At 45.3% G+C, this 27,703-nt stretch overlaps 1 protein-coding gene across 1 annotated transcript in view; it reads right to left on the bottom strand.

Annotated features, from left to right (window-relative positions):
* RDX (radixin) overlaps positions 1 to 27,703 on the bottom strand; it is a 64,013-nt gene that overhangs the window by 15,100 nt on the left and 21,210 nt on the right. Inside the window, exons 3-9 of the mRNA XM_069969769.1 lie at positions 18,264 to 18,347; positions 17,965 to 18,060; positions 15,330 to 15,604; positions 13,121 to 13,204; positions 4,243 to 4,389; positions 2,541 to 2,637; positions 624 to 787 (exon numbers count right to left, since the gene is read on the bottom strand). Coding sequence (XP_069825870.1) covers positions 624 to 787; positions 2,541 to 2,637; positions 4,243 to 4,389; positions 13,121 to 13,204; positions 15,330 to 15,604; positions 17,965 to 18,060; positions 18,264 to 18,347 — 947 coding nt within the window. The remainder of the gene's footprint in view (positions 1 to 623; positions 788 to 2,540; positions 2,638 to 4,242; positions 4,390 to 13,120; positions 13,205 to 15,329; positions 15,605 to 17,964; positions 18,061 to 18,263; positions 18,348 to 27,703) is intronic.

The raw sequence follows: 27,703 nt of genomic DNA on the forward strand, positions 1-27,703 counted from the left end.
AGAGTGCTCTCTCCTGCCATCTCTGTCTGTGTAGGGAACTGTCCAGAGCAATATTAAACCTGGACAGTTCCTGACACAGACAGAGGTGGCAGCAGAGAGCACTGTATCATATTGGAAATTAAAGTACCTGACCCCTGTAAGGGCATACAGCAACTGATAAGTACTGGAAACCTTACATTATTAGGGACAAGTACAAATCTGCATAATTTTCTGACAACAACAGCTGATCTAAAAAAAACAAAAACAAGGATTTTTTTTTTTTTAAGGGGATAATCCATGTACAGGTTTAGTGAAATAAACTTGCCCAGCTCAGGGGGCTCTGAGGGCCATTCTTTGGCATGTATTCAATTGAAATGTTAGTACAGCTCCACTATGACTTATTTAAAGGGGCTATCTAGATGCCACTTTCTTCCAAAAACAACCTGGCGACCCCTGTCCTCTGGTTCTGAGTGGTATTACAACTCAACCACGACAATGGAGCTGAGCTGCAATACCAAACACCAACTGAGCACAATAGTGGCACAGTTTCTAGAAGAAGCGGCCATGTTTTTTCCCAGTATTGGATAACACCTAATATGTTTATAGCTTCTGACATTAGAAAAGGTTTAACCCAAGAACTGTACCTCTCCAGCTGCTTCTGATGCTTCTCCTCCCGGGCCTGGGCTTTCATCTGCTGGACTTCGATAGTGTCAGGTTTCCTCCGCCTCATGTAGAGCTCGTGGTTGCCCATACACAGGGCCAGGATACGTTTATTAATTCTTAATCGAGGAGCATAGAATACAAAATCCTGCAACAACAGAGAAAAAGGACATCTACTTACTGTACATCAACCACATACAAGGCAGAACTTACAGGACACGTCTAGTTTATAGAATTCATTTTTATAAAGGAATTCTTGGTTAGAAGTAGGAGGTCCCCCATTAAGAAACCGCTCTATAGAGAAGCACACTATTCCTTTATACATGTGGCCCCATGAATTCAATAGATAAGAGTTTGTTACTGACTGTCCTCCATGGCGGCACTGCAGGGTAGCTGAACAATGACCATCCTCTATTGTGGAAGTGCAGAGTAGCTGAACACTAACTGTCCTCTGTGATGGAACTGCAGGGAACCTGAACACTGACCTTCTCTATGGTGGTACTGCAGGGTAGCTGAACACCAACTGTCCTCTGTGGTGGCACTACAGAATAGCTGAACAATGACCTTCTCTATGGTGGCACTACAGGATAGCCGAACACTGACCTTCTCTATGGTGGCACTACAGAATAGCTGAACAATGACCTTCTCTATGGTGGCACTACAGGATAGCTGAACACTGACCTTCTCTATGGTGGTACTGCAGGGTAGCTGAACACTGCCTTCTCTATGGTGGTACTGCAGGGTAGCTGAACACCAACTGTCCTCTGTGGTGGCACTACAGAATAGCTGAACACTGACCTTCTCTATGGTGGTACTGCAGGGTAGCTGAACACCAACTGTCCTCTGCGGTGGCACTACAGAATAGCTGAACAATGACCTTCTCTATGGTGGCACTACAGGATAGCTGAACACTGACCTTCTCTATGGTGGTACTGCAGGGTAGCTGAACACTGCCTTCTCTATGGTGGTACTGCAGGGTAGCTGAACACTGACCTTCTCTATGGTGGCACTACAGGATAGCTGAACACTGACCTTCTCTATGGTGGTACTGCAGGGTAGCTGAACACTGACCTTCTCTATGGTGGCACTACAGGATAGCTGAACACTGGTCTTCTGTCGTGGTACTGCAGGGTAGCTGAACACCAACTGTCCTCTGTGGTGGCACTAAAGGATAGCTGAACACTGACCTCTATGGTGGCACTACAGGATAGCAGAAACTAACTGTCTTCCTTGTTGGCACTGCAGGGTACCTAAATGGATGTAATGGGGGAGGGGCTTTATTGCTTAGGTACCCCTCTATAAGCCTCTTTCACTATACAAACTACTAGTGTTCTGTGAAGACTCAGGAGGTCCTTGTATTACAAGAAGGGGGCTTCATCTGAGTGGCCTCCCTTTATACACTTATGTGTTCATCATTTCTACAGTAGAACAATATGCTGCCCCAGGTTTTCAAAAACAGCACCACACCTGCCATCAGGATGTGTATGTGTGGTATTACAACTCGGCTCGATTCACTTCAATGGAATTGGGCTGCAATACCACACCCAACCTGAAGACAAGAGTGGCGCTGTTTTTAGAAGAATGCAGCCATGTTTCTCTAATCCTTGATAACCCCTTTAGAAAGGAAATGAAAATTAGCAGCTCTTCTTATAAAAGATGTCACGTCATTCCAGTGAGTTGGGACTATTTCTGGGCCTACACCACAGGAACAAATGGATTATGCCGCCCTGCACATCGGACAAGGCGAGGAATAAAATTCAGCATACATTTTTTATGCGAAAGTCATTCAATAAGCGGAGGATGACGAGGGAACACTGCGTCCTGAGGGCCTGATACATTAATCTCCCCGCAGCGGCCCTGCGTCAAGGGAACGACTAAAGTTTGGCGCTCGTGGCTCTTACCGGGGCCTTTTTGTCGATCGGTTTTATAACAAACTTTTTGTCGTTAAATGAGATGTTTCTGATTTCGCTCCATGGAAATCCAATTTTAGGTGTCAACCTGCGGAAAAAGGAAAGAAAAGGAGATGACATTACATTCTGTGAAATAGCAGGGTGCACGACGCCAAGCAAATTGCACAGCAGTACAGGTTCCCACAATGCCGGCTGCAGAGAATTATAAAGATGTGTTGGCAGCGGACGTGGCACGCGGTTCATTTAGAAAAACCACAGCGGCATCGGATTAAAGAACGCGCTCGGCCAACGTGTCATTTAGCCCTTTTCACTCCTGCAGAGAAAATCGATGAAAATCCTGGTTTCTATAGAGGAGAGTTGTTATAAATCACATGTCCAATCCCAGCCGGCTATTAAAAGTTATGTGAGGCCGCACGTCACCTGCGGATTACATGTAATGAGACAGATCCGCCACTGTAATGACTGCCATACTTATCTTGGTTTAGTGTTTGCTTCTTCATTGTTATTTATGGGTAAGCAGCTCTATGGATACAAGTATATTCTATACAAATAGTGTAACCAAGATGATGCTGTATTACATCTCATGCACATGGTAGGAAAGGAAGCGGCACAAGGGGTCCATGTACTAACAGGGGCCCAATATGCAGCTGGTCTTTCCAAGAAACAATCCTTTAAAAGGGTACTCCGGTAAAATGTGTTTTCTTTCATATCTACTGGTTTCAGAAAGTTATATAGATTTGTAACTTACTTCTATTTAAAAATCCCAAGTCTTCCAGTACTTATCAGCCGCTGTATGTCCTGCAGGAAGTGGTGTGTTCTTTCCAGTCTGACACAGTGCTCTCTGCTGCCACCTCTGTCCATGTCAGGTAGTGTCCAGAGCAGCAGCAAATCCCCATAGAAAACCTTTCCTGCTCTGGACAGTTTGTGACATGGACAGAGGTGGCAGCAGAGAGCACTGTGTCAGACTGGAAAGAATACACCACTTCCTGCGGGACATACAGCAGCTGATAAGTACAGGAAGACTTGAGATTTTTAAACAAAGTAAATTACAAATTTGTACAACTTTCTGACACCAGTTGATTGAAAGAAAATTTTCTTTGTTTGTACCCCTTCTTCAACACAGAGCATTGAAGTTTTCATGTCCAAATGATATGTGGCCCGTTACACCATTATAAGCCTTTAAACAAGGTGAGAGACCACCCCCTGGGGGTCCGTGTAGGGTTGTATACCTCATTGTCCTCCCCTGCTGCTACTACCTCATTGAACACATTACTCAAGATAATGGAGGAGATTTATCAAACATGGTGTAAAGTGAAACTGGCTCAGTTGCCCCTAGCAACCAATCAGATTCCACCTTTCATTCCTCACAGACTCTTTAGAAAATGAAAGGTGGAATCTGATTGGTTGCTAGGGGCAACTGAGCCAGTTTCACTTTACACCATGTTTGATAAATCTCCCAATGTGCTTATTTTTCATGTGTAATCCACAGACTAATCTGTATAAATCAGACATATACAGGTATAAGGTTACACCACATACACGTATCTGAGTGCCAGATGACAGGGACAGGTGCCTATACACCTTTAATTATCTTCCCCATAGACATAAGTATTCAGCACAGCTGGACATTTGAGTGTTCCCTATTTAGAGGGGTAGTATATCAGATGTAAGTGTGAAGAGGCAAGACACTCACTTGTCATCATGTTCATAAATATTAAGACCTAATGCATCAACCCCGAGCCAGAGTTCAGTTCCTTTTTTGTTCTTGATCTCAAAGTAATTGACTCCATACATCTCAAGATCCTGGGCAATCTTCAGGTACTCCATCATAGAGTCTTCCCTGCAGAGACACAGGACACAAAGACTCGGGTTATTCATTCTAAGAAGTTTGTGTCAACTAAGGGCCCTATTACACGGGACGATTTAAACGATAATCATTCTGTGTAATTGCAGGCAACGATCGAAAAATCGTTCGTATGTCGTTGATCGTTTATTTAGATCTGAACCTAAAATTATTGTTAATCTTTCGCTGTAATTCCCCGTTCGTTCAAGTTCCGCGTTTTTTCACTAATCGTTTAGTGTAATAGCACATTGTTCCTTGTTTTTCTGGGGGTCAGAAGGAATAAACGATCATAGTAACGATCGCAATAACGATCATCGTAACGATCCTAACTAACGATTATCGTTCTGTGTAATATGGTGAACGATTTCAGGTTAACGATAAACAATATCGTTTGCGATTGTTTATCGTTAATCGTTAAAAATCGCTCAGTGTAATAGGACCCCAAGAGTTCTCAAGAACCAAGTAAGCCCAAGCATAGAAGTATATAAGGAACAAGTGCGTGGGCCAGTCACTATACTTATAGAGCTATTACTCATTGCTGCTGGATGGTTATTTATTATTCATTGTCTCCAATTTATATTCTCCTTAGGTGGGTTGTAAATATATTAACATATGATGTCTCTGCAATCTCATATACCCCATGGATCACTTCACATAATAGGATTTACATCTGTTTGTCCCACTGGCAATAGATTATGGTTTTACCTATTACCATTATACATATTCCATTAATGTGACAGTGACTGCTGCCAGTACATGGTGGTATATGTTGTCATCCTGTCATATGAGTATACCTTCTGAGACGAGAGTGGCAGGTGCATGTTGCGAGCAGATGAAGCCACGCCAGCATGCAATGTCCAACTGCAATATCACTAAGATCGGGCAGCTTTCGAACGTTGCATGTGGGTAAACTATAACACTCACCCACCATCTTCACATATTAGAAGGTATAAATTCAAGGCACTCTGAGGGAGTGCATGGAGAGCCAGAAAGCAGAACAGGTGGGACCTGTTTGACTTCTGCTGCCGTGATAACCCCTTTAATTTTTTTTTGCCTAACTTTTTACCTTTAACCCCTTAAGGACAGAGCCTGAAATGGCCTTAATGACAGAGACAAATTTTATGAATATGACCAGTGTCACTTTAGTCATTAATACCTTCGGGATGCTTTTACCTATCCGGCTGATTCTGAGATTGTTTTCTCGTGACATATTGTACTTTACATTTCTGGTAAATTGGAGTCGATACTCATAACAAATCTTTATGAAAAAAACCCAAATAATGTGAAAAAATGTGAAAAAATGCATTTTTCCAACTTTGAAACTTTTTTGCGTATACAGAAAGTGGTTATACCACATAAATTATATATTAAATAGCATTAGCAACATGTCTACTTTATGTTGGCGGCATTTATTAAACTATTTTTCATTTTTTTTACACAATAGGGAGCTTAAAACATTAGCAGCAAATTTCCAAATTTTCAGTAAAATTTCAAAATCAGATATTTTTAGGGACCTGTTCAGGTTTAAAGTGTATTTGAGGGGCCTGTATGTTAGAAAGCCCCACAAAGCACCCCATTTCAGAAACTGCACCCCCCAAACTCTGCAAAAGCAGATCCAGAAAGTGTTTTAACCCTTTAGGGGAGTCACAGAAATAAAAGCTAAGTGTGTAAGGAATTTGAAAATTTTAATTTTCTGTGCAGAGATTTTATTGTAATCCAATATTTTTCATAATTATAAACCTATTACCAGAGAAATGCACCCCAATAATTATTGCCCCGTTTCTGCAGTTTATAGAAATACCCCATATGTGACCCTATTGCGCTATTTGACGCAACCACAAGCCTCAGATACAAAGGAGCGCCTAGTGAATTTCAACGCCTCCGTTATATTTGGTCATTTTTGACTGTACCACTTCAGGTTGGCAGAGGCTCTGGGGTGTCAAAACCTAAAAAACACCCCTAAAGGGACACCATTTAGAAAACTACACCCCTCAAGGAATGTAACAAGGGGTGCGGTGAGCATCTGGACCCCACAGGTGCTTCACAGATTTTCCGAACAATATGGCGTGAAAAAAGAAAAATTTATTTTTTACACTAAAACGTTGTTCTAGCCTTCAATTTTTCATTTTCTTAAAGGGATAAGAGGCAAAAAAAGACAAAAAATGTGTAGCGCAGTTTCTCCCGAGTACAGAAATACCCCACATGTGGCGATAAAGTGCCAAGGGGGCGCAGGACGAGCCTCCAAAGGGAAGGAGTGCCAATTGGCTTTTGGAAGCTGAATTTCACTGGAAAGGATTTCAAGGGCCATGTCGCATTTACAGAGGCCCTATGCTACCAGGACAGTGGAAACCCCCCACAAGTGACCCCATTCTGGAAACTACACCCCTCAAGGAATCTAACAAGGGGTGCAGTGAGCATATGGACCCCACTGGTGACGGGCACAAATGTGGAACAATGTGACGTGAAAGGGAAAAATTTCATTTTTTCACTTTCATGGCACAAATGTGCCCGTCATCAAGGGGTCCATATCCTCTTTCCCCCCCCTGTTAGATTCCTTGAGGGGTGCAGTTTCCAGAATGGGGTCACTTGTGGGGGGTTTCCAGTGTTTTGGCAGCACGAGGGCTCTGTAAATGCGACATGGCGTTCATCATCCATTCTAGCCAAATCCAACCTCCAAAATCCAAATGGCGCTCCTTCCCTTCGGAGGCTTGCCCTGCGCCCACATGGCGCTTTATGTCCACATGTGGGGTATTTACGGACTCGGGGGAAATTGCTCTACACATATTGTGTGTTTTTTTCTCTTTTAACTCCTTGTGAAAATGATAAATTCAAGGCTAAACCAACATTATAGTGTAAAAAATGTAATATTTCATTTTCACGCCACATTGTTCCACATTTGTGCCCGTCACCAGTGGGGTCCATATGCTCACTAAACCCCTTGTTACATTCCTTGAGGGGTGTAGTTTCCATAATGGGGTCACTTGTGGGGGGTTTCAACTGTCTTGGCAACACAGAGGCCTTTTGAATGCAACATGGCCCCTCAAAATCCATTCCATCCAAATCCAGCCTTCAAAAACGAAATGGTGCTCCTTCCCTTCGGAGGCTTACCCTGCACCCGAATGGCGCTTTATGTCCACATGTGGGGTATTTACGGACTCGGGGGAAATTGCGCTACACATTTTGTTTTTCTTCTCCTCTTTTAACCCCTTGTGAAAATGATATATTCAAGGCTAAACCAACATTATAGTGTAAAAAATGTAATATTTCATTTTCACGCCACATTGTTCCACATTTGTGTCCGTCACCAGTGGGGTCCATATGCTCACTACACCCCTTGTTACATTCCTTGAGGGGTTCAGTTTCCATAATGGGGTCACTTGTGGGGGGTTTCAACTGTCTTGGCAACACAGGGGCCTTTTGAATGCAACATGGCCCCTCGAAATCCATTCCATCCAAATCCAGCCTTCAAAAACCAAATGGCGCTTCTTCCCTTCGGAGGCTTACCCTGCACCCGCATGGCGCTTTATGTCCACATGTGGGGTATTTCCGTACTCAGGGGAAATTGCTCTACACATTAAATGTTTTTTTTTATCTTTTAACCCCTTGTGAAAATGAAAAAACATGACAAGATTAATAATTTAGAGTAAAAATTTTACAAAAATTACACTAAATGTTGGTCTAGCCTTGATTTTTTTCCATTTCCACAAGGGGTTAAAAAAGAAAATGAACACAAAACGTGTAGGGTAGTGTCCCCTGAGTACGAAAATACCCCACATGTGGACATAATGTGCCATATGGGCACAGGGCAAGTCACCAAAGGGACAGAGCGCCATTTAGAGGCTGGAATGGAGGATGGAGGCCATGTCGCAATTACAAAGCTCCTGTGCTGCCAGGACAGTAGAAACCCCCAACAAGTGACCCCATTCTGGAAACTACACCCCATAAGGAATCTAACAAGGGGTGCAGTGAGCATATGGACCCCACTGGTGACGGGCACTTACGTAGAACATGTGCCGAGAAAATAAAAAATACAATTTTTTTCATTTTCACGTCCCAAATGTGGCCGTCACCAGGGGGCCATATCCCCGCTGCCCCCCTTCTTAGATTCCTTATGGGGTGTAGTTTCCAGAATGGGGTCACTTGGGGGGGGTTTCTACTGTCCTGGCCGCACAGAGGCTTTGTAATTGCATCATGGCATCCTCTAATGGGAATGGTGGCCATACCTACTTAGCTGGGGAAAAGGGACAATTCTAATTTATTTGGGGGCAATTGGGCCAATTATTAGTTTATAAGGTTGGAAATGACAGGTGTCCATCAAACTCAACCTGTGTTGATCCAGAGGAAGGCAAAAACCCCTCGTGAGGCAGACGACAGTAGCCTCATCACAGGGAAAAATTCCTTCCCGACTCCATAATGGCGATCAGAATAATCCCCGGACCAACGTGACCCCTGAAATAGGAATAAGGGACAGAATTTAGATAATGTAGAACCCCAATGACGTGTGGTGCGCCTTGGAGCGATCCAGTATGCAGAGGCCGGGGCGATCAGGACAGGTGTCACACTGGAAAATGGTGTCCTTCCTGATCCCCTGTTACCCCACACTCTGCACTTCTTCTGGGGTCTCCTGTTCTCCAGTGTGGGGGACGTCACCTGGAAAATGTTGTCCTGGTGCGATACGGGGTCCCACATATCCAGAAGCGCTGGGTCCGCTCCATGGCTGCTAAATATTAGGGCGCTATTACTGCTTCTGATATGTTCGGATCGTGCCGCAAGCTACAGGGCAGCGAGGGACTGGAAGAGGGGGTGCTGGTATAAAAGTTATCCCGTACAGGTGGTGACCTTTATCCAGCAGTGGGAAGATCAGTTCCCGGACGATCTCCCCACTAACTCCGAGGATGGGGGGGGGGGGCGTGGGCATCTGGGGGCTGGATTCGGGTGTCCCTTCCTACATACACTCTAAGGGTACATGCACACTGCGGAATCGCGACAGATAACCCTTCGTGCATTCCACAGCTGGCACCCGCCGGCGGACTGATGCAGGCGCACGTCTCCACACGTGTCATAGACTCCATTCTATGCACGGGCGGATTCCGCTCTCCGTCCAACGTGTTCATTCTTTGGATGGACGACGGATTCCGCCCGTGCATAGAATGGAGTCTATGACACGGGTAGAGACATGCGCCCGCATCAGTCCGCCGGTGGGTGCCAGCTGCGGAATGCACAAAGGGTTATCCTTCGCCATTCCGCAGTTTGCACGTACACGAAATCTGTAAGTGTACCCTGAGGTACTGTCACAGAGTTTGTAGAATTTCACGCCATACCGTGATCTCTTATTGGGACGGTACTGGCAGAAAAGACGTGTCTGGGGGGCAGCGCACACTACGCTACCCCCAGACACGTCACTGGATGATGAGGATGAATGGAGGAAAGAAGGATCCCCCCCATTCATCCTCACTGGCTGTTTCGGTGTCGGAGGTAATAATAACGTATCCCTCTGACGCCGAAAACACCTTGGGGGCCATCTTTATATGGGGACTAGTATATGGGGTATGTAGTGGTGTAGTGTCAAACTTTATTCAATGTAGTGTGGTGTAATGTAGTGTTTTTTACGTGTTTTTTTACAGTAAGTATAAAAAAAAAAACCTACGCCAACAAAGGAGTTGCTGATAAATGCCGCACTTATGTGCGGCACTTATAAGCAGACCGTGGCAGTAGGATATAGAAAAAAAACACCCTACGCCAAAAAGGAGGAGTTGCTGATTAGCAGCGCACTTTCGTGCGATGCTGATCAACACTCAGCGGCGATAGGGTGCGGAAAATAGAAAAAAAAAAATTTGGAAAAAAAAACCAACCTTTTTCTACATTCTGAATATCCCTGTAGCTGCTGATAAGTGTATTACACATATCAGCCGCTAGAGGGCAGCAGAGCGCAAAATCCGGAAAATGACGAGGCTGGAGCCGAAAATAGCCGAAAGAAGACGACGGGGACCGCCGGAAAGACCCGAAGACCGAACGGAATGACGGAGGACGCCGCGAACCCGGAAGACGCCGATCAGGAGCCCGGGACAGGTGAGTAATGTACAAATACCTGCTCTGGACCCCTCGGCTACCTAGCTGAGGGGTCCAGGGCAGGTATTTACTATATTGTGGGACTCTGATCGCCGTGCCACCGGCCCGATCGCCGTGAACGGCCGGCCGGCCGTTCACGGCGATCGGGCCGGTGGCACGGCGATCACCATTACTTTTTACAGTAATGGCGGTCGGTGCCGTCCTCGGACAGCACCGACCGCCATTTTTTTCCGGGTCATCGGGTCGCCGATGACCCGGAAAGGTTCCGATCGCCGCTATTGGCTGATCTGAATTGATCAGCCTATAGCGGCGATCGTAAGCACGGGGGGTGTTAACCACCCCCCGTGCCGTGAAGCTAAGATGGCCTGCTATGATTTATAGCAGGCCATCTTCCCCGACCGCTGTGTGTGAACACGCAGCGATCGGGGAAACATCGGGCGTACCCATACGCCCGTTTGCGTTAAAGCCCAGGCAACGGGGGCGTATGGGTACGCCCGATGTCGTTAAGGGGTTAAAGTGTCGCTGTTGTTTATTTTTTTTCCCAGAAATCAATAGTACAGGTGATTTTAAAAAACTTTGTATTTGGGTTTATTAGCTGAAAAATGCATTTTTATCATGAAAAAGCAGTTTAAAGCTCTCCCCCCAGTCTTCATTGTTCTCTATGGAGAGGGGAGGGGTGGAGAGAGATGAGGCACCAAAACAGGACCTCTGAATACCAACTTTCACACAGATCCCACTGTGTAATCTTTTGTTCTCTACTGGTGACTAATCTCCCCCCCCCCTCCCTCCTCCATAGGTTAGGCAGGGCCCGACTGACGTAAGAGTCGAGATTTCCTGATAATGAGCAGAGAATAAGAGAGAGTAAGGAGGGGGGGACCTGGGAAAAGTCTTTTTGAATGCAGATAATGGCATATTTGCCTAATAAACCCAATTACAAAGTTTCTTAAAATCGCCTGGACTATTGATTTCTGCAAAAAAAATAAAATAAAAAATAAAAATAAATGACAGTGACACTTTAACATATCACCTGCACATCACGTACTTAAAGGGAAACTATCATCAGGTTGGAAGGATCTAACCTGTTTATCCTCAGCGCCCTGTGCACTATAGGGTCAAGGTAATTTTCTTACCTTAATCCTTCATTTTTGGGAACGTTGTAGTTTCGTAGATATGTAAATGAGGCAATTTGGTGCACTGGGGGTGGATCAGATCCACTTCTTGCAGGCCGGTCCCTTCTAAAGAATACTGGGTCGGCAGTTTACACTGACATCACCTCGGCACTCACCACTACAGAGCCCCGGATGAATATTCATTATATTCAGGCAGGCTGGGGCGAATAGTCCCGCCCCCAGTTCGCCAAACTGCCTCATTTACATATCTAATAAACTACAGTTTTCTTCTTGTTCACCGGCCCGCTCTATGCACTGGAGGCAGGCGGGCTGGCGCCCCCCCCCCACACACACACTGTAATAATATCCCCTTCTCTTGGTGATGCGGCCAAGCTTGATTGCAATGGAGGTGCGTCACCAAGGGGAGGGTATATCATTACACTGGGAGCACTGGGCCCGCCTCTAGTGCATAATGCAGGCCAGTCAACAAGAAGAAAAAGGCACCAAGCACAGGATTAAGGCGGAGTTTTGAAAAAATGAAATGGACTGCGGTTGCTACAGATGGTACACTTTAAGTGAGTGGTATGCAGGTAATATGTCAAAGGCAATAAGACAGTTAAGCACAAAGAAATTAAAGGGAATTATTCAGGTAGCAAAAAATTTCCTACCTGTTTTCCTTTTAAAGAGTGCCTTCACACACACACCGAATCCGCAGCGGTTTTCACACTGCGGATTCACATCGAAATCCGCTGCGGATTCAGTGTCAGTGCACCCCTATGAGAATACATACTCGCAGCGGGATTGAGATTCCACTGCGTGTATGTAAGATAAGCCCTCCCCCCCCCCCCCCTGCCGGAGCATACATCACCTTCTCCTCACTCCAGCTTGCTTCGGGTTTCTCGGCAGAACGTCCCCCTCAGCCAAACAGCAGCTGCAGCGGGACAGCGTGCTGGTTGGCTAAGCGGGACGAGCAGGCACCGAGAACCCCCGAAGCAAGCCGGAGTGGGGAGGTGGTGATGTATGCTACGGCCGGCAGGGGGTTAACTTACATACTCACAGCGGGATATCAATCCTGCTGCCAGTATGTATTCTTATAGGGATGCACTGACACTGGATCCGCAGCGGATTTCGCAGTGAATACGCAGCATGAAATCCGCTGCGGATCCGGTGTGTGTGAAGGCTCCTAAAAGGTGTATTGCCAATGATGTAACATTACTAGTATATAACATCACTCTATGATCAGTGGGAATCTGGAATTCCGGAATCTGCACAAAACCGAACAATGAAAGGGGGGGCACAGTCTTGAATTAGATCTCCAGCTCCTTTTCAGTGAATTCACATGCAGCAGATTTGTTGCAGAATTTTTTTACATCTGTAATATCAAATTTTTGCAACAAATGTGCTGGGTGTGTGCTCGCTCGTAAAGCAGCACCTCAGTTCACCCCACTCAGCAGGGAACTGCAGCTCAAATGTCATCATCATCATTATTATAAGGTGGTTCTAGATGTAAAGCTGGGATGCCATGTACACACAGTGTCCCAGTACAGTACCTTAGCATGCTCCTGTGCTCCTCGTGCCAGGTTTGTATTCTTTCTTCCCATTGTTCTTTCGTCAATTTGTGTTGTTCCAATACACTGAAGAAAATAAATGAAACAATGAGAAAGCATTCTTTATAGCAGGGTTCAAGCCGAGGGCACAGTTGATAGATTCTATGTAAAACAATATCATAGACAGATACAGTGATTGCTTTGCTCCGGTGCAGACAGGCAAGTAACGAATACCCCACCACCACGACCACACACCTATTAGTCCATATAGCTGTGATTGTGTCTTTTTTCTTTTTTTAAACTTTTTTTTTTTTTTTTTCATCTCCCCCCTCCAAAATAATTATGTTTCTTGCACACTAGTCTTTCAGTCAATGCTCTTGCTAGGTAAACACAGTCCACTTTGTTCTTTGTTAGACAGGTCACCCAAAGCTGCCAAGACCGCCAGTGATCGGCTATAATCTTTGGGGGAACTCCAGGGTCCAGTTTCTGCAATCAAGGGCCGTGTGTCAACCTCTTGGCCTAAAGGAGAAGTCTGTCCAGACCCATTTTTTAGCAAGTGCTGGGGATAATAAAAGAAATAGAGTGCTCTTACCTCCCCCGCTCCAGCACTGGTGGCCACTTACCGCCAGCGTTGGAAAAACATGGCCACTTCCTTCTGGATACAAGAGTGGTGCTGTGTCTCTAGTTCAGGTGTGGTTTGCAATTAAAGAAGAAGTCCCGCAAAAGTAAAAAAATGGAGGAAGGCAGGGGGGGTGCGGGAAAATAATAAACAAATTAAAGTACTCATCTTTGTGCCCTGTAGCGCTGCTCCCGGGTCCCTCTGACAGCTGCCAGTGTCCTGCAGCTCTTCCACCTACAACGTCGCGTACCCGGCTAAGTGCCTGCCTGCACAGCCAATCAGTGACTGGGGCGGGACACCACCCTAGTTACTGGCTGGCTGAGCAGGTAATTGTGTGTCTGTGACATTGCAGCTGGAAGAGCCAGGTACGTTATGTACCCAGATTCCAGCCATTCCAGATGACACCTGGTGACTGTCAACAGGGCTCAAGAGCGGCGCTATAGAGACACAAGGACTAGTAAGTTTACTGGGTTTGTAATTTTTCTGCACCTCCTGCCTTCCACCCTTTTTTGAATTTCGCTGGACTTCTCCTTAAAGGGTAATAATACCCCGGACGATTATCAGCTGTACTTGGCCAACTATTGGTCGTTCTGGCCGATAAACGTTTAGTGCAATAGTTCACGTTTAAAAGACAACAATCAGCCGACATCCACAATGTCTGCTGATCGTTATTTTAAAGCATGAACTGAAATCACGATCCCAATAGCGACCATTGTTCTGCGTGGGAGTGGTGGGAGCAGACAGCCGCTATCTTCTATGGTTTCCCCAGACGATCTAAAGATTATTCAAGCAGCCCCTTTTGCAGCTCCCCATGGCCCACTCTTTCGATGTCTGTGTGTGTACAGACAGCGAGCGGGAAATGTGGAGCAAGCGAGGGCTGACCTGACTGGTCGGCACTCACTTGCTCCTAGGTTTTAGGCTATGTAATATGGCCCCAAGCTCAATTGACTTAGATGGAACGCAGCTATAAACCCCCACCCAAACTGGAGACAAAAGTCGAGCTGTTTCTGAAAGAAAGTTGCCATGTTTTGCTGGATAACCCCTTTAACAGAATTTAGTACAGATACTGGTGGAAACTGCTGCAGTCATTCTCCCCTGTGTGCATTTACCCCATAGGAAGCCTGGATGAGCCACGTGCCCTATTTTTACAGCAGTTATGTATTACAGGATACTAGGCTGCAGCAGCATGTGTCCTCGTCTCTAGAGTCTCCAGACATTTCTCATGGAAACACACCCCACCTACAGTTATAGACTGGCTACAGTCGAGAAACATAAAGCGATCAAAAGTGAAAAATAAAATACCGGAATATAGGACAAAGAGACAGGAATGACACAATTTTCTTCTAAGCTAAACTGGTTCACAAATTGCACTTGCAGTCTGTGCTAGTTACCTCCAGCTATTGTCTGCGGGAGCGGAGAAAACACAAGTGCAAACCATTTATTCCTCTAAAGGAGGACATGTATTTACAGATTCCATTCTCTGAGAACATGGGAATCAATACGCCCGAACAAGAAAAATGCCAGGCCATTCCATTCATCAGAAGAATAGTATTAGACATCAGTTTCCGGTAACTGGCGCCTCTCCGGACTTACCGCTGAGGCAGCAGGCGGTCATTGGCCAGGTAACCCGGCTTGTGGACATCTTTGCTGTAATCTCCGTATTTGGCCTGCACGGCGTAGGATGCCAGTAGGACGGCCGTCTCGGGGGGACAGTAGATTTCATCATTTAATATTGCTTCTTTGACTTGCAGAAAGAACAGTCTCTGGGTTATCTCCTGGATTAACTCTTCCGAAACGTCCTCTGGGAAAAACTTAGCACGGAACTTGAACTGCAGGGGGTTTTCTTTCCGGACGTCCTGCTGAGTCACCTGGGAGTCAATTTAGGTAAGTTATTTAATATAGTCTAAGAAATTGATCAAAACAATTGGTTTCAGAAAGTTATATAGATCCATAAAAATCTCCAGACTTCCAGTACTTATCAGCTGCTTTATGTCCTGCAGGAAGTAGTGTATTCTCTCTGATCTGACACAGTGTTCTCTGCTGCCACTTCTGTCCATATCAGGAACTGTCCAGAGCAGTAGCAAATGCCCATAGAAAACCTCTCCTGCTCTGGACAGTTCCTGACATGGACAGAGGTGGCAGCAGAGAGCACTGTCAGTCTGGAAAGAATACACCACTTCCTGCAGGACATACAGCAGCTGATAATTGAGATTTTCAACATAAGTATTCTACAAATGTATGTAACTTTCTGACATCAGTCGATTTGAAAGGGGAAAAAAACGTTCACCAGAGTGCCCCTTTGGAGTTGCTGCTCATAGCTTGGTAAACAGGTACCACAGAATACCTTTAAAGGAGTTGAGGCCTTGATGGCTTAATGGATTTTTTAATGTTATAGCGGATCAGAGTATATTTTCTAAATTGGAAAATATACCTTTATTTCTGGCCTTTACATACACACGGCTATATTTTCAGACGATGTAACAGCTATAGATTTCTTGTTAACAACAAGAACAAATCCCAACAGGGGATGTAGAGAATACTTCCATTTGTCAGATGTGTTAATACTTTCCTCTGACTGGATCTGCTCCAGTTTTTTTTTTTCTATCTTTATGGACAGTAACATAAAATCTCATAAACTAGACTGCAGAAAACTGAGATGAAGAATCTGAAGAGATGCTGGTTACTTCTACCCAAGTGTTGGTGCATTGCTCTTAAAGCGAATGTACCATCAGTACATTTGCTTTACGTTTTGCCCATAGACAGAACGATGCCACGGTCCTTTTTTTGAACTGCGGCCTGCTTCCTGAACTGTTCTATTTCCGGGCAACATCCGGGGTGAAGCACTGAAGGCGGGCTTGCCCACCCACAGTGAGAAGAAACCCATAGAGGGACGGGGGTTTCCTCCCACTGGGGACGGGCCGGCCTGCCTCCAGTGCTTCACCCCCGGCCGGTGCCCAGGAATAGAACTTAGCTTTACACACAAACCGGGCCGCGGGTCAAAAAAAGGGCTGTGGCACAGTCTTCCCCGTGCCAACGCTGTTCTATCCATGTGAAAAAACTGATGGTACGTTTGCTTTAATATATGCTTCAGCTTTCCATGTTGTTTTGCAAGCTTGGCATGTTCTGTATTCACACAGAACAGTCCTGCTGTTGCTATTGGATCTCGTAAAGCCAAATGCTGCTTCTTGCTTTTAGCAGAACAGTTAAAGGGCTATTCCCATCTATAAATAGGGTACAAGCTGGTCACTGGGGGTCTCACCAGCAGGACCCTCACAAACCTGAGAACAGCAGGGGAGATTTACCAAACATGGTGTAAAGTGAAACTGGCTCAGTTGCCCCTAGCAACCAATCAGATTCCACCTTTCATTTTCCAAAGAGTCTGTGAGGAATGAAAAGTGGAATCTGATTGGTTGCTAGGGGCAACTGGGCCAGTTTCACTTTACACATATAAATCTCCCCCAGAGTGCCCAGAAAAACTGAACTCCATTCATTCTCTATGGGGGCTGCCAATCCTTTCTAAGTACTGAACTTGAAAATGTTTGGTGGCATAGAGAACGAATGGAACAGCTTATGGGCATGGGTGGTGGGTGTCAGCACCGATCAGTGACTGAGGAGGTATCCTATAGTCTATACCTATAGATCTAGTCTGTTTTGGCCAGAAAACTTCTTTAAAGAGTCAATGTCATTAAAAAATACCTTTCGACACGTCATCAGACTTGTTAAAAGTTATTGCAGTGGTCTCAATGCTGAGACCCACAACGATTAGGAAATTTACCCGGCTGGAGAACTAGAGAGCTCAGCAGCTGGGCAATTTAATACCCAGACCCGCTCTAATTCCAACAATTTTGCCCCATTATAGCCTATGAGTCAGAATTAGCGAGCGGCCAGGGGGTGGACGGCACAGCCACTGAGCTCTCTCCTCAGCTATATCTCCTGATCACAATGGGTCTCAATGCCGATGTCATGTCAAAAGTTATTTTTAATGACAGTGACTCTTTAAATCCAAATGATGTGTAACACCAAAGCCTTTGGTATCCTTACTACAGATCTGACAGTACCGTGAAGAGGCCGGCTACCAACTCCTCACATGTCCCCACCTGCTGCCGCTCTAAAAATAAATCTATTACTTCTGAAAAAAAGAAGGTAATGAGGGGCGAATGCTCAGAATCAAAGGACATAGCAGAACAAAGGGCGAGACAGATAAAAGGAACTGCAGAAGAGAACAAACCTTTTTATTGAGCTTCAGCCATGTGGAGTAACCCTTGCTGTCCACGTACTGCAGCCCGAAAAACCAGACTTCTCGTAGCCCCACTGTTTTCACCACCTGTGAAGGTACAGAGAGGTTCATTGACGTCTAAAGAATCCGATACACACAGTACGCAGATGTACGGCAGTATAAAGTGACGGTGGATAATCCCCTTCATACACACATTAGGGCTAATGTTATTGAATCGCTTGGTGTAAACCCGACCCCAGAATGACTGAACACATGCACAATGGCGGCAGGTCCCTTTCTCCTATGTGTACCTGGTCGAAGAGCTGTTTGCCAGTTGTATTCGGCTGGATGGCAAACTCCAACTCCGCATCCATGGTGGTGACCCGTACGTTGATCTTTGTAGAGAAAAAAAAGAAAAGATGAATGTCAATGATGCAAAAGTATACATGAATAAACAGGAAGGCATCAGCCGGAGGCGGCGAGGGGGAACCAGACACGGATGCCTTCAGGTTCCTCATGAACAAGCGCTTGTCGTGTCTGCACCAGGACTGCCGCTCCGAGACGACACAAGTAACAGGATGTGATTGATGCGGAATAATCAGATGTCACATGAAATTGGGATATGTCACCAAGACCTACACGTCACATGCTCTGGGGGCGTTCAGCAGCCGCACGCTACACGGGGTGAGCTGCAAATAAGACCCGACCACCGAGAGAGATGTGACGTGTGACTACATGATCCGTATGCCCTAAGACCATAGATACCAGCCTGACTGGAGAAGACGCGGGCATCACAAGTATCTGTGTAGTGGGAAGTCTCCAGCTGGTGAACGGGGCTAACAAAGGCCACAGTGACACCAACATAATAGTCACTATTTCTGCTTATAATTAAAAAAAAAATATATATATATATATCTCAAGTTGGCAATAATTCTATTCACTTTATGTTATTCCGTAACCTATAGAACCTTATACACACCAACCACAGTAAGTTGCCGCTACAACAGAGGTTGTGGCTCGTCAAGAAACCCGCTAGAGTCTATTATATGAAGGTCAGAGCCTCCCTCATCTGCAATAGTTTCCATTTGTTTGATACTTGATATAGATTCTTAATCCCTAATAACCTGCAGTCACGTGATAGTCCGGCACCTTCTGAGCGCTGATACCACCCGCACTACTGACACAAAGAACAGCAATAGAAATAGCTGCCCCACCGCAGGCTTATCCACTTGGTTATTTTACAGGGTGCTAATCTCTCTCGCTAAACAAATGACTATTTATAGCGGGTGAGGCCGGGAGGGATAACCTCTTGACTCTGCAGCCTGAGTGGCTTTAATGTTTTCAAGGAAAGGATTAACATCAGGAGCTAAACACGGAACTGCTCAATATTCCTGCTCATTCACTGCCACCTGTCCCCCACTATTACAATACCTGCACCTAAAGACTACCAACAGTCCACCACCATTATACTACCGGCACCTAAAGACTGACACCAGTCCACCACCATTATACTACTGGAACCTAAAGACTGACACCAGTCCACCACCTTTATACTACCGGCACCTAAAGACTGACACCAGTCCACCACCATCATATTACTAGCATCTAAAGACTGACACCAGTCCACCACCATCATAATATTAGCACCTAAAGGCTGACACCAGTGGCCCCATCATCATAATACTTGGAACTAAAGACCACCGCCTGTCCCCCACCATTATTGTATTGGCGCCTAAAGACTGCCACCAATTATAATACTGGAACCTGGCATCCATCATCATAATACTGGGACCTAAATTGTCCCCCACCATAATCATACCAGTAACTTAAGAGTGCTACCAGTCCAACATCATAATACAGACACCTAAAGACTGCCACCAATCTTCATTATAATATCAGCACCTAAATACTGCCATCATTATAATATGGCCACCAGTCCCCCACCACATAATACCAGCACCTAAAGACTGCCACCAGTCCCCCACCACATAATACCAGCACCTACAGACTGCCACCAGTCCCACACCATCATAATACCACCACCTAAAGACTGATGGCTGTCCCCCACCATTATAGTACTGCCACCAGTCCCCCATCACAATAATACCAGCACCTTAAGGTTGCCGCCAAACCCCCCTCCCCCAATATTGTAATACCGCCACCAGACTATTCAGCACAGGGCCTCGGGTAGGGGCACTCACTGAAGAAAACCCACTGGTATTAGGAGAAAGCATCATGGGAGAAAATATGTAAATTGGCTTTCTTCCAGAAAAATTTAAATTGTCACTCTGGTGCAACCTATAGGTAGCTATAAGTACTACAGCTTCTTTCACTTTTTTTTTTTTTTTTTTTTTTTAAATAAATTGGACATTATTATGGTGAAAATGATCAGCACCATGTTACAGATCAGGAGAAGCAGATTGTTTTATATATCGTGGAGGGAAAACAAAATCAGCACAACTTGTCACTCACTGATTCAAATCCCTGCTCTTTCTACTCTAAACCAGTCCAGTGATCGGAGTCAAGAGGGCGGTCCTAAGAACAGAATGAGCAGCGATTCACCAGAATTAAGTTACACTAAAAAAAATAAGAAATATATATATATCAACCTGCTCAGCCCCTCCATGATACTGGTAGATCAGACAACATGTGACAGGTTCCCTTTAAGTAGAAAGCACACAGCACATCTGCAAGAGGCCAGACACAATGGTGACCTCAGCGCCCCCTACTTATATCCGCCTTAAGAATCCTAACCTTACAAACTCATTGGTTGTAATAAAACTGAGCACACAATATTACCCAGAAGTCCAGGCTCTGCCTGGTAAAGTAGTGTTTCAGGTAACCAAACGTAGTGATGTCACTGGCTGCAGTAGCTGGCAGGATTGTGGCATGAATAATGGATGAGGGCTTGCTTACTGATAGCAGCCGCAGGAATGAATTCACTGCTCACTTGCCGCCGCTTAAGGGAAAGAGACATTAACAAAACGTCTGCTCTCCGACATCTGAAGATACATATTAGCAGAGGTGAGGTAGCGGAGGTGTGCTAAAGGGGTCGTGCAGGACTAAAAGAACAAGGTTGCTTCTTACCAGAAACAGTGCCTTAGTTACATCTTACATCTAGCACAATTTGGGTAAAGTGAGGGAAGGGAGCTGTAATGCCACACACAACCTGAGGACAGGGGTTGCGCTGTTTCTGGAAGATAGTAGCTATAGGTTTTTTGTTTTGTTTTTTAAACCTTTTTAAAAGGACAATGCAAATCTAAAGTGTTTTTTTATGCTTCATTAGGCTATGTTCACACGCAGTATGAGACCGGTCGGGTCACAGAACGGCCGGTCTCAGAAAAGATCATCCCGGCCAGTACTGCAGTGCTGATGATCTCTAGTGTCACCGAGTTCTGATGTGGGCACATCCATGCATGCCCACATCAGAACTCCCCACTGCACACCATGGAGCGTGCAGCCAGAGCCGCTCGCTCCATTGTGTGAACTGACTTCAGTGAATAGAGGCCGCAGAAAACAGACATCAGTTTTCTACGGCGCCACTAGGAATCCCGGACAGAGCGTATACCCTGTGTATACTCCAGCCGGGATTCCCTCGGCCTGCAGAACGTAGGTTCCGTACCAATCACGGCTGTTGCAACAATGGCTGTGATTAGTACGGAACGTACGTTGTGCGAACATGGCCTTATAGTGTATGGGCCACGCCTGTCCATATGAGAACTAGTGTTAGAGAAGGGGAAGCATTTAGCAACTACACCAGCTCAGCCACAAAGTGGAGATAACGTCACATTAGGGTATGTTCACACTGAGTAAACCAGGCGGAATTCAGTGGCGGAACTCTCCGCCGCGGAATCCCACCTGCCTCAGTGTGCCATAGCCTGTCTATAGGAGAGTGCATGCTCCTCCGCTGCTGCCGCTCTTTTCTCAAAGAAGTGACATGTCCGCGTGATTTACTCAGTGTGAACATACCCTTACAGAGAAAGTCAAAAAAAGTCACTAACACTATGCAGATAGACCAAACCCACATCTTGCATTAAAATCAGCACAAAAACTGTGCCTGCCGGGATCTTCATGGTATGGGTGTCCTTGGCTGAGCAGCTGCATGCAAGTCTTACATCAGCAAGCACAATGCCAATAATCTGAAGGAGCACTGCAAGGCCACTACCATTAGACTCTATAGCAGGGGGAACATGTTCTGTGTAGGGACGGATCACACTTCTCTATCTGTCGTCTGATAGAGGAGTCTGGGTTTGGTGAATGCTGGGCCAACAAGACCTGCCTGTCTGCATTATAATGCTATGGGGGCATTTCTTCAGGAGTCAGTACAGGTCTCTTAGTTCCAGTTAGGAAAAGTTTTAAAATGTACCTAACAGTTTAACTTATGACAAGTTAAAAGTTTGCCAGAGACCCCCACCAATTACTTGAATAAAGGTGCACTACGCTACGCTACTTAATCTGAGGTCAAGTTGCTGGTGACCTCACTGTTATGAACCCTTCTGGCATTACAGAGTCCAGAGACAGCCTTTCAGGGACACTATTTACGTCTCGGAGTGAGGAGGTGGTTCAAAGCAGTGACAGAGTGAACAGCTCACACATATTTTTCTGTGTCTTTAGAAGAAAGCAGAAGCTCAAAACTGGGGGAAGTAGACTGAAAATGTAATAACAAGTATTAAATGAATTATAAGTCTCCAGAAAGGGGGAGGAGGGCGATTCAAAATATATTTTACCTGAGTGGAATACGCCTTTAATGGTGTGATTACACACACAGATATCTGACAGATTATTGAAGCCAAAGACAGGAATGGATTTAAGAAGAGGAGAAAGATCAGTCTTTCCTTTATGTTTATAGTCTGTTCCTGGTTTTGACTTAAAAAATCTGCCAGATAAATCTTTCTGTGTAAAGGCGCCCTTAGTCTATAAGATCGTATACTGCTTGCTTTAGCAGAGGTAAAGGGGCACAGCGCATGCCGCAGAGCACATATGTCCCCTTATTCTAGCAATCAGCGGGGGTCGCCGCACCGACCATCTCCATCCACCACAGGTAGATCTGACCAGGCCGGGGGACCCTTGTTCTTGAGATAGGTGCAGGTCCCATCACACATTTATGGCCCTTTAAGAAGCAGACAGGTCCTAGTTACTGTTTCTACTGCAGAAGGGACTGAATTTTTTGTAGATTTCAGCTTTACCATAATGGAGGACATGTTACCCGGCCATATGAGCAGCCATCTGGGATGAGGTTAGTATCTGTATTTTGGGCAGTCTTCCTGGAGGTTCTCTTAGCTCTTCTCTGCCAGTAATACAAAATCTTATAAAAGACCATTTTGTTTTGTTAATCGGAACACTGATTGCTCTATTAAGATCCTAATGGCAGCTCCATCCCTTTAATACACAACTCCAAATACCCTGCATAGCAGAGCTGTCAGGGCGCCCAGCCAAACTTCTGACACCTTCATAAATGGCTTGTGTATAAGATGTCATAACTAATTTCCTAGTAAAACAGGGATTTTCATCAGCTATAAAAGTAATAACACAGTTCATATAGTTTTTATTTTTTTTTTACTTTGAAGCTGTAGTTGCTATATTTCTACCAACTCCACCCTAAACTGACTGCGACTCCACGACCCCGGCTGCACTGACATAGATAAACTAGCACCTTATCTTATTCTGTGAATTATTTTTATACCAAGGATCCGGAAACCCGAAAAGTAATTTTCAGTGTCCCTAGCATATAATGTATATATGTGCAGAACCTGAAGAGAATCAGTCTCCATCCCCCTCTGGCAGCTGACAGGATCATTTATTTCATCCCTTACTGAGCTATACTGCCATGCAAAAGCTGCGCTCCTTCCTGACAAATTATTTTTATTAGATGCTCTGTAGTGAACAGTGGATGACTACGCACAGATCTGGTTGTGAGAAGTAGTGAGTGAGCATGTGCGTCCACAAGAAGTGGACATGCAAATTGCTATACAATTTGAACACCAGGTGGCACCATACTATGATCATTCCTTTTTTGTTTGTTTGTTTTTTTACAATTTATATATTGACTATGGCCTTTAATTGAACAACTCATTTAATTGCATGGACTATAACAGTCAGCATAGTTTTTCCTATACATTGCTCTATATCTATACCTGGACATTAATCAGCACGTAAAACTGGACCTGAGAATGATTTGTTGAGGACAGGTGTATCTCATTATGAGAGTGCGTATCTAAAGCTGGTCATATACATTAGGTCAAAGGTACGTAGATCAAACTCAACTGAGGCAGGGTTGGCTACCCATGTAATGTGCATGGAAGCCAACAAAACCTCTCTATTGCTTAGCTGCCATGGAAGTTAATAATCCTGAAATGCCAATTCAGATTCATAAAAGAGCAGGGATAGGAGTTCCTGCTCCTGTACACTGAGTGTTGGAGGTATACATTGTATGCCTTGCTGCTCAGTTAGCATTTTGCTAAGAGAGGCGCAGAGTACACAGTATGTAAGCCCTGATGCATACAACATTCTGTTACCTACTGGGCTGGGTGCAGTGTCCCAGTAAATGTACTCCTTAAAGCATCACAGTCATTTGCAGTCATATGTGAAAAGTTACTGATTGCACAGGGTCTCAACTCCTGACACCCGATGCAATCCTGAAATACAGTCGAGGGAAATGCACAGCAGCAAACATCTCTCCACAGCTGTCCATCAAATCGAACTCGTCGGATGTTCTGCCAGACGGGGAGTGAAGCACACTGCCATGCTCTTCAGGTCTCAAGAGTATATGTACATGTCTTACCAGTATACAGGGAGTCCCTGCTCCTTAAGGGTAGCTTCACACGTACCGTATCGCTGCGTATTTAACGTTGCGTTTTTATCGCTGCGTGTTTGGTGCGATTTTTACATGCAAGTTTTGATTTTCACATGAAAATCATGTATAAATCAAAACTCACATGTAAAAATCGCACCAAAAACGCAACGATAAAAAAGCAGCGTTAAATACGCAGCGATACGGTACATGTGAATGCACCCTTATACAGCATTTCACCCTAAATAAATCCCTAAAAATTTGGAAGTTATTTTTTTGGGGAGAAATCCAGAGAAATATTGGTTCAAACTAAACTTATTTACTAATCTCTAGAGAATAAACCTTTCCACTATGGTTTTTCTCAGCTCTAGTGACACTCTGGGTTTTGGCTGAAAATAGGTGTTACCCCAGCCTAAAACCATGTTATGTGGTCTCTCAGGCACTGGTCTAACAGATCCGGCACTAAATTGGGATTTCGGCTATAAACAAAAACTATGACAATTTATGGCCCTATTATACGGCCTGATGTACAGGTCGGCAACTGCCCGCTCCTTGCTCCCCTGCTTTCTGTCGGTGCTATTACACGCACTGTCAGCGAGTGGAATGGGGGGGGGGGGGCGGTATGATGGCCCATAGAAGACAGCGGTGGTCTTCTGCTGCTGCTGCCGCTCCTGTAACATGGCCAGCTATTGGCATTGTTTGCTTCCAACTTGTTGAGAGACAACGATTAGCCGACATTGTGCATGTCGGCTGATTGTTGCCATTTACTACCTACTACGTAAAGCGATTATCGTACGTAACTGCCAATAATCAGCAACATACGGATGATAATCGCTTGGTGTAATAAGGCCTTTAAAGTGTGAACAAGGCCTTAGGCCCTATTCACCCATCAGTAATCCTGGCCATATCTACAGGCAGGATTCGGATGTGTATCCGTCCTATCCACAATTGCACAAACCCATTGATTTAAATCAAAGGCCTCTAACGGAAGCATGTGTAAAAGGGTCCATTCAAATCAATGGGTATGGCAATTGCAGATAGTATAACAATGAAGGGTTTAAGGGGCCTTACTCCTACCTATGTCTGCAGACTATAACCCTGCTTGATATGCAGTGAGACCTCTTGTTGTGAAATCCTCAAGAATGCTCGCTTTTTTTATTTTTTTTTTTATTTCCCACCTGAATAAGAAGCAGAAGGGGAGGGGGGGAGGGGGGTATGAGGCACATGTGGTTTCACACACTTAATTGACTCAATATGGGCATTCCCTGGTATTACGTTACGTATAAACCACACAGTGACAGAGGATCTGAGCACTTGTGCTGCGGCCGCCATATCAGCTGATGCACCCAATTCATGTCATAAGGATAACATTGCTATGTATAGGAAGCAGTGACCACCATCATAGATATAGCCATAGCTATGAATGGGGATTTGGCAGCCTTCGGCTATCCAGGCATGATGGGATTTGTAGTTCTGCAACAGCTGGGTTTGAAACTCCCTTCCCCCTCATGCCACATACAAAGCGTGCAGTGATGCAATGGAGGAACCGGTCACCCAGCACTTTTAAAGCAAAATTAAAGCTTGTTCTGGTTTAGGAAACATCCTTAATGGGGGAGATTTATCAAACATGATGTAAAGTGAAACTGGCTCAGTTGCCCCTAGCAACCAATCAGATTCCATCTTTCTTTTTACAAAAAAGTCTGTAAGGAATGAAAGGTGGAATCTGATTGGTTGCTAGGGGCAACTGAGCCAGTTTCACTTTACACCATGTTTGATTAATCTCCCCCATAGTCGCTTGGAAATGTATAGGGGTTACGATAACTATAGATAGGCACACTGCTACATTTGTCGGGACAGACACCAAGGAAAAGGATATTGGAGAACAAATAGGCCGTAAAGCAGAATGCTGCACATTTATTACACTCACTGTATGGAAAACAGCACTGAATTTGCAACTGGAATGACCTCTGTGCAGGCGATCCACCTAAGAAGTCTGTTATGTACAGTGTCAGGTGGTGGTGGATTTATAGGTTATATGCCTTAGTTAGCACACACAAAATATAAGGAAAATTGAGGAATTTACTAAACCTACATGAGGAAGATGGAGAATTATGCTGCGTTTACACGGAACAATTATCGTGCGAATTCGCACGTGTTGATACATGTACGATAATCATACGTGTAAACGCAGCGAACAATCAAACGACGAACGAGAAATCCTTCATTTTGATCTTACAACATGTTCTAAAATCATCGTTCGCAAAAAATTCGCAGATCGTTCCGTGTAAAGTCATCGCGAAAGTCCGGCAGCCCGCAGCCCGGCCCCCCGCTCATCCGCAGCCCCCTGCGCCGGCTCGATCGGCACCCCCGCCGCCCTTGATCGCCACCGCCAACGTGCATACCTTACCTGCTCGGCGTAGCGGATGTTCGAAATTCCCGGCTCCCCTCTTCAGTGCACTGATTGGCTGAAGAGATGAGCCGGGAATTTCAAACAGCCCCTATTAAGCCAATCAGTGCTCCTCTTCAGCACTGATTGGCTGAAGAGGAGCCGTTTGAAATTCCCGGCTCCCCTCTTCAGCCAATCAATGCACTGAAGAGGAGAGCCGGGAATTTCGAACACCCGCTACGCCGCGCAGGTAAGGTATGCTCGTGGCCGGGGCGGCGGGGGCGATCGGAGCAGCAGCAGCAACGGGGGTGGCGATCGAGCCGACGCAGGGGGCTGCGGAAGACCATGGGGCCGGGCTGCAGATGAGCTGGGGGGCGGGCAATCTTAAAACGATCGCAAAACGATTTTTCCGTACGATATATTGTACCGTCTAAACTCTGATCGTTATGAAAAAAAATCGTTACTCCGACAACGTTAATCGTACGATCGGGCCAATTATCGTTTCGTGTAAACGCAGCATTAGTTGTGGTCTTCTAACCACAGTAGGGCATGATAGAGCACCCTGATGAACATCA

The sequence above is a fragment of the Dendropsophus ebraccatus genome, chromosome 5, assembly GCF_027789765.1.
Source record: "Dendropsophus ebraccatus isolate aDenEbr1 chromosome 5, aDenEbr1.pat, whole genome shotgun sequence".
NCBI lineage: Eukaryota > Metazoa > Chordata > Amphibia > Anura > Hylidae > Dendropsophus > Dendropsophus ebraccatus.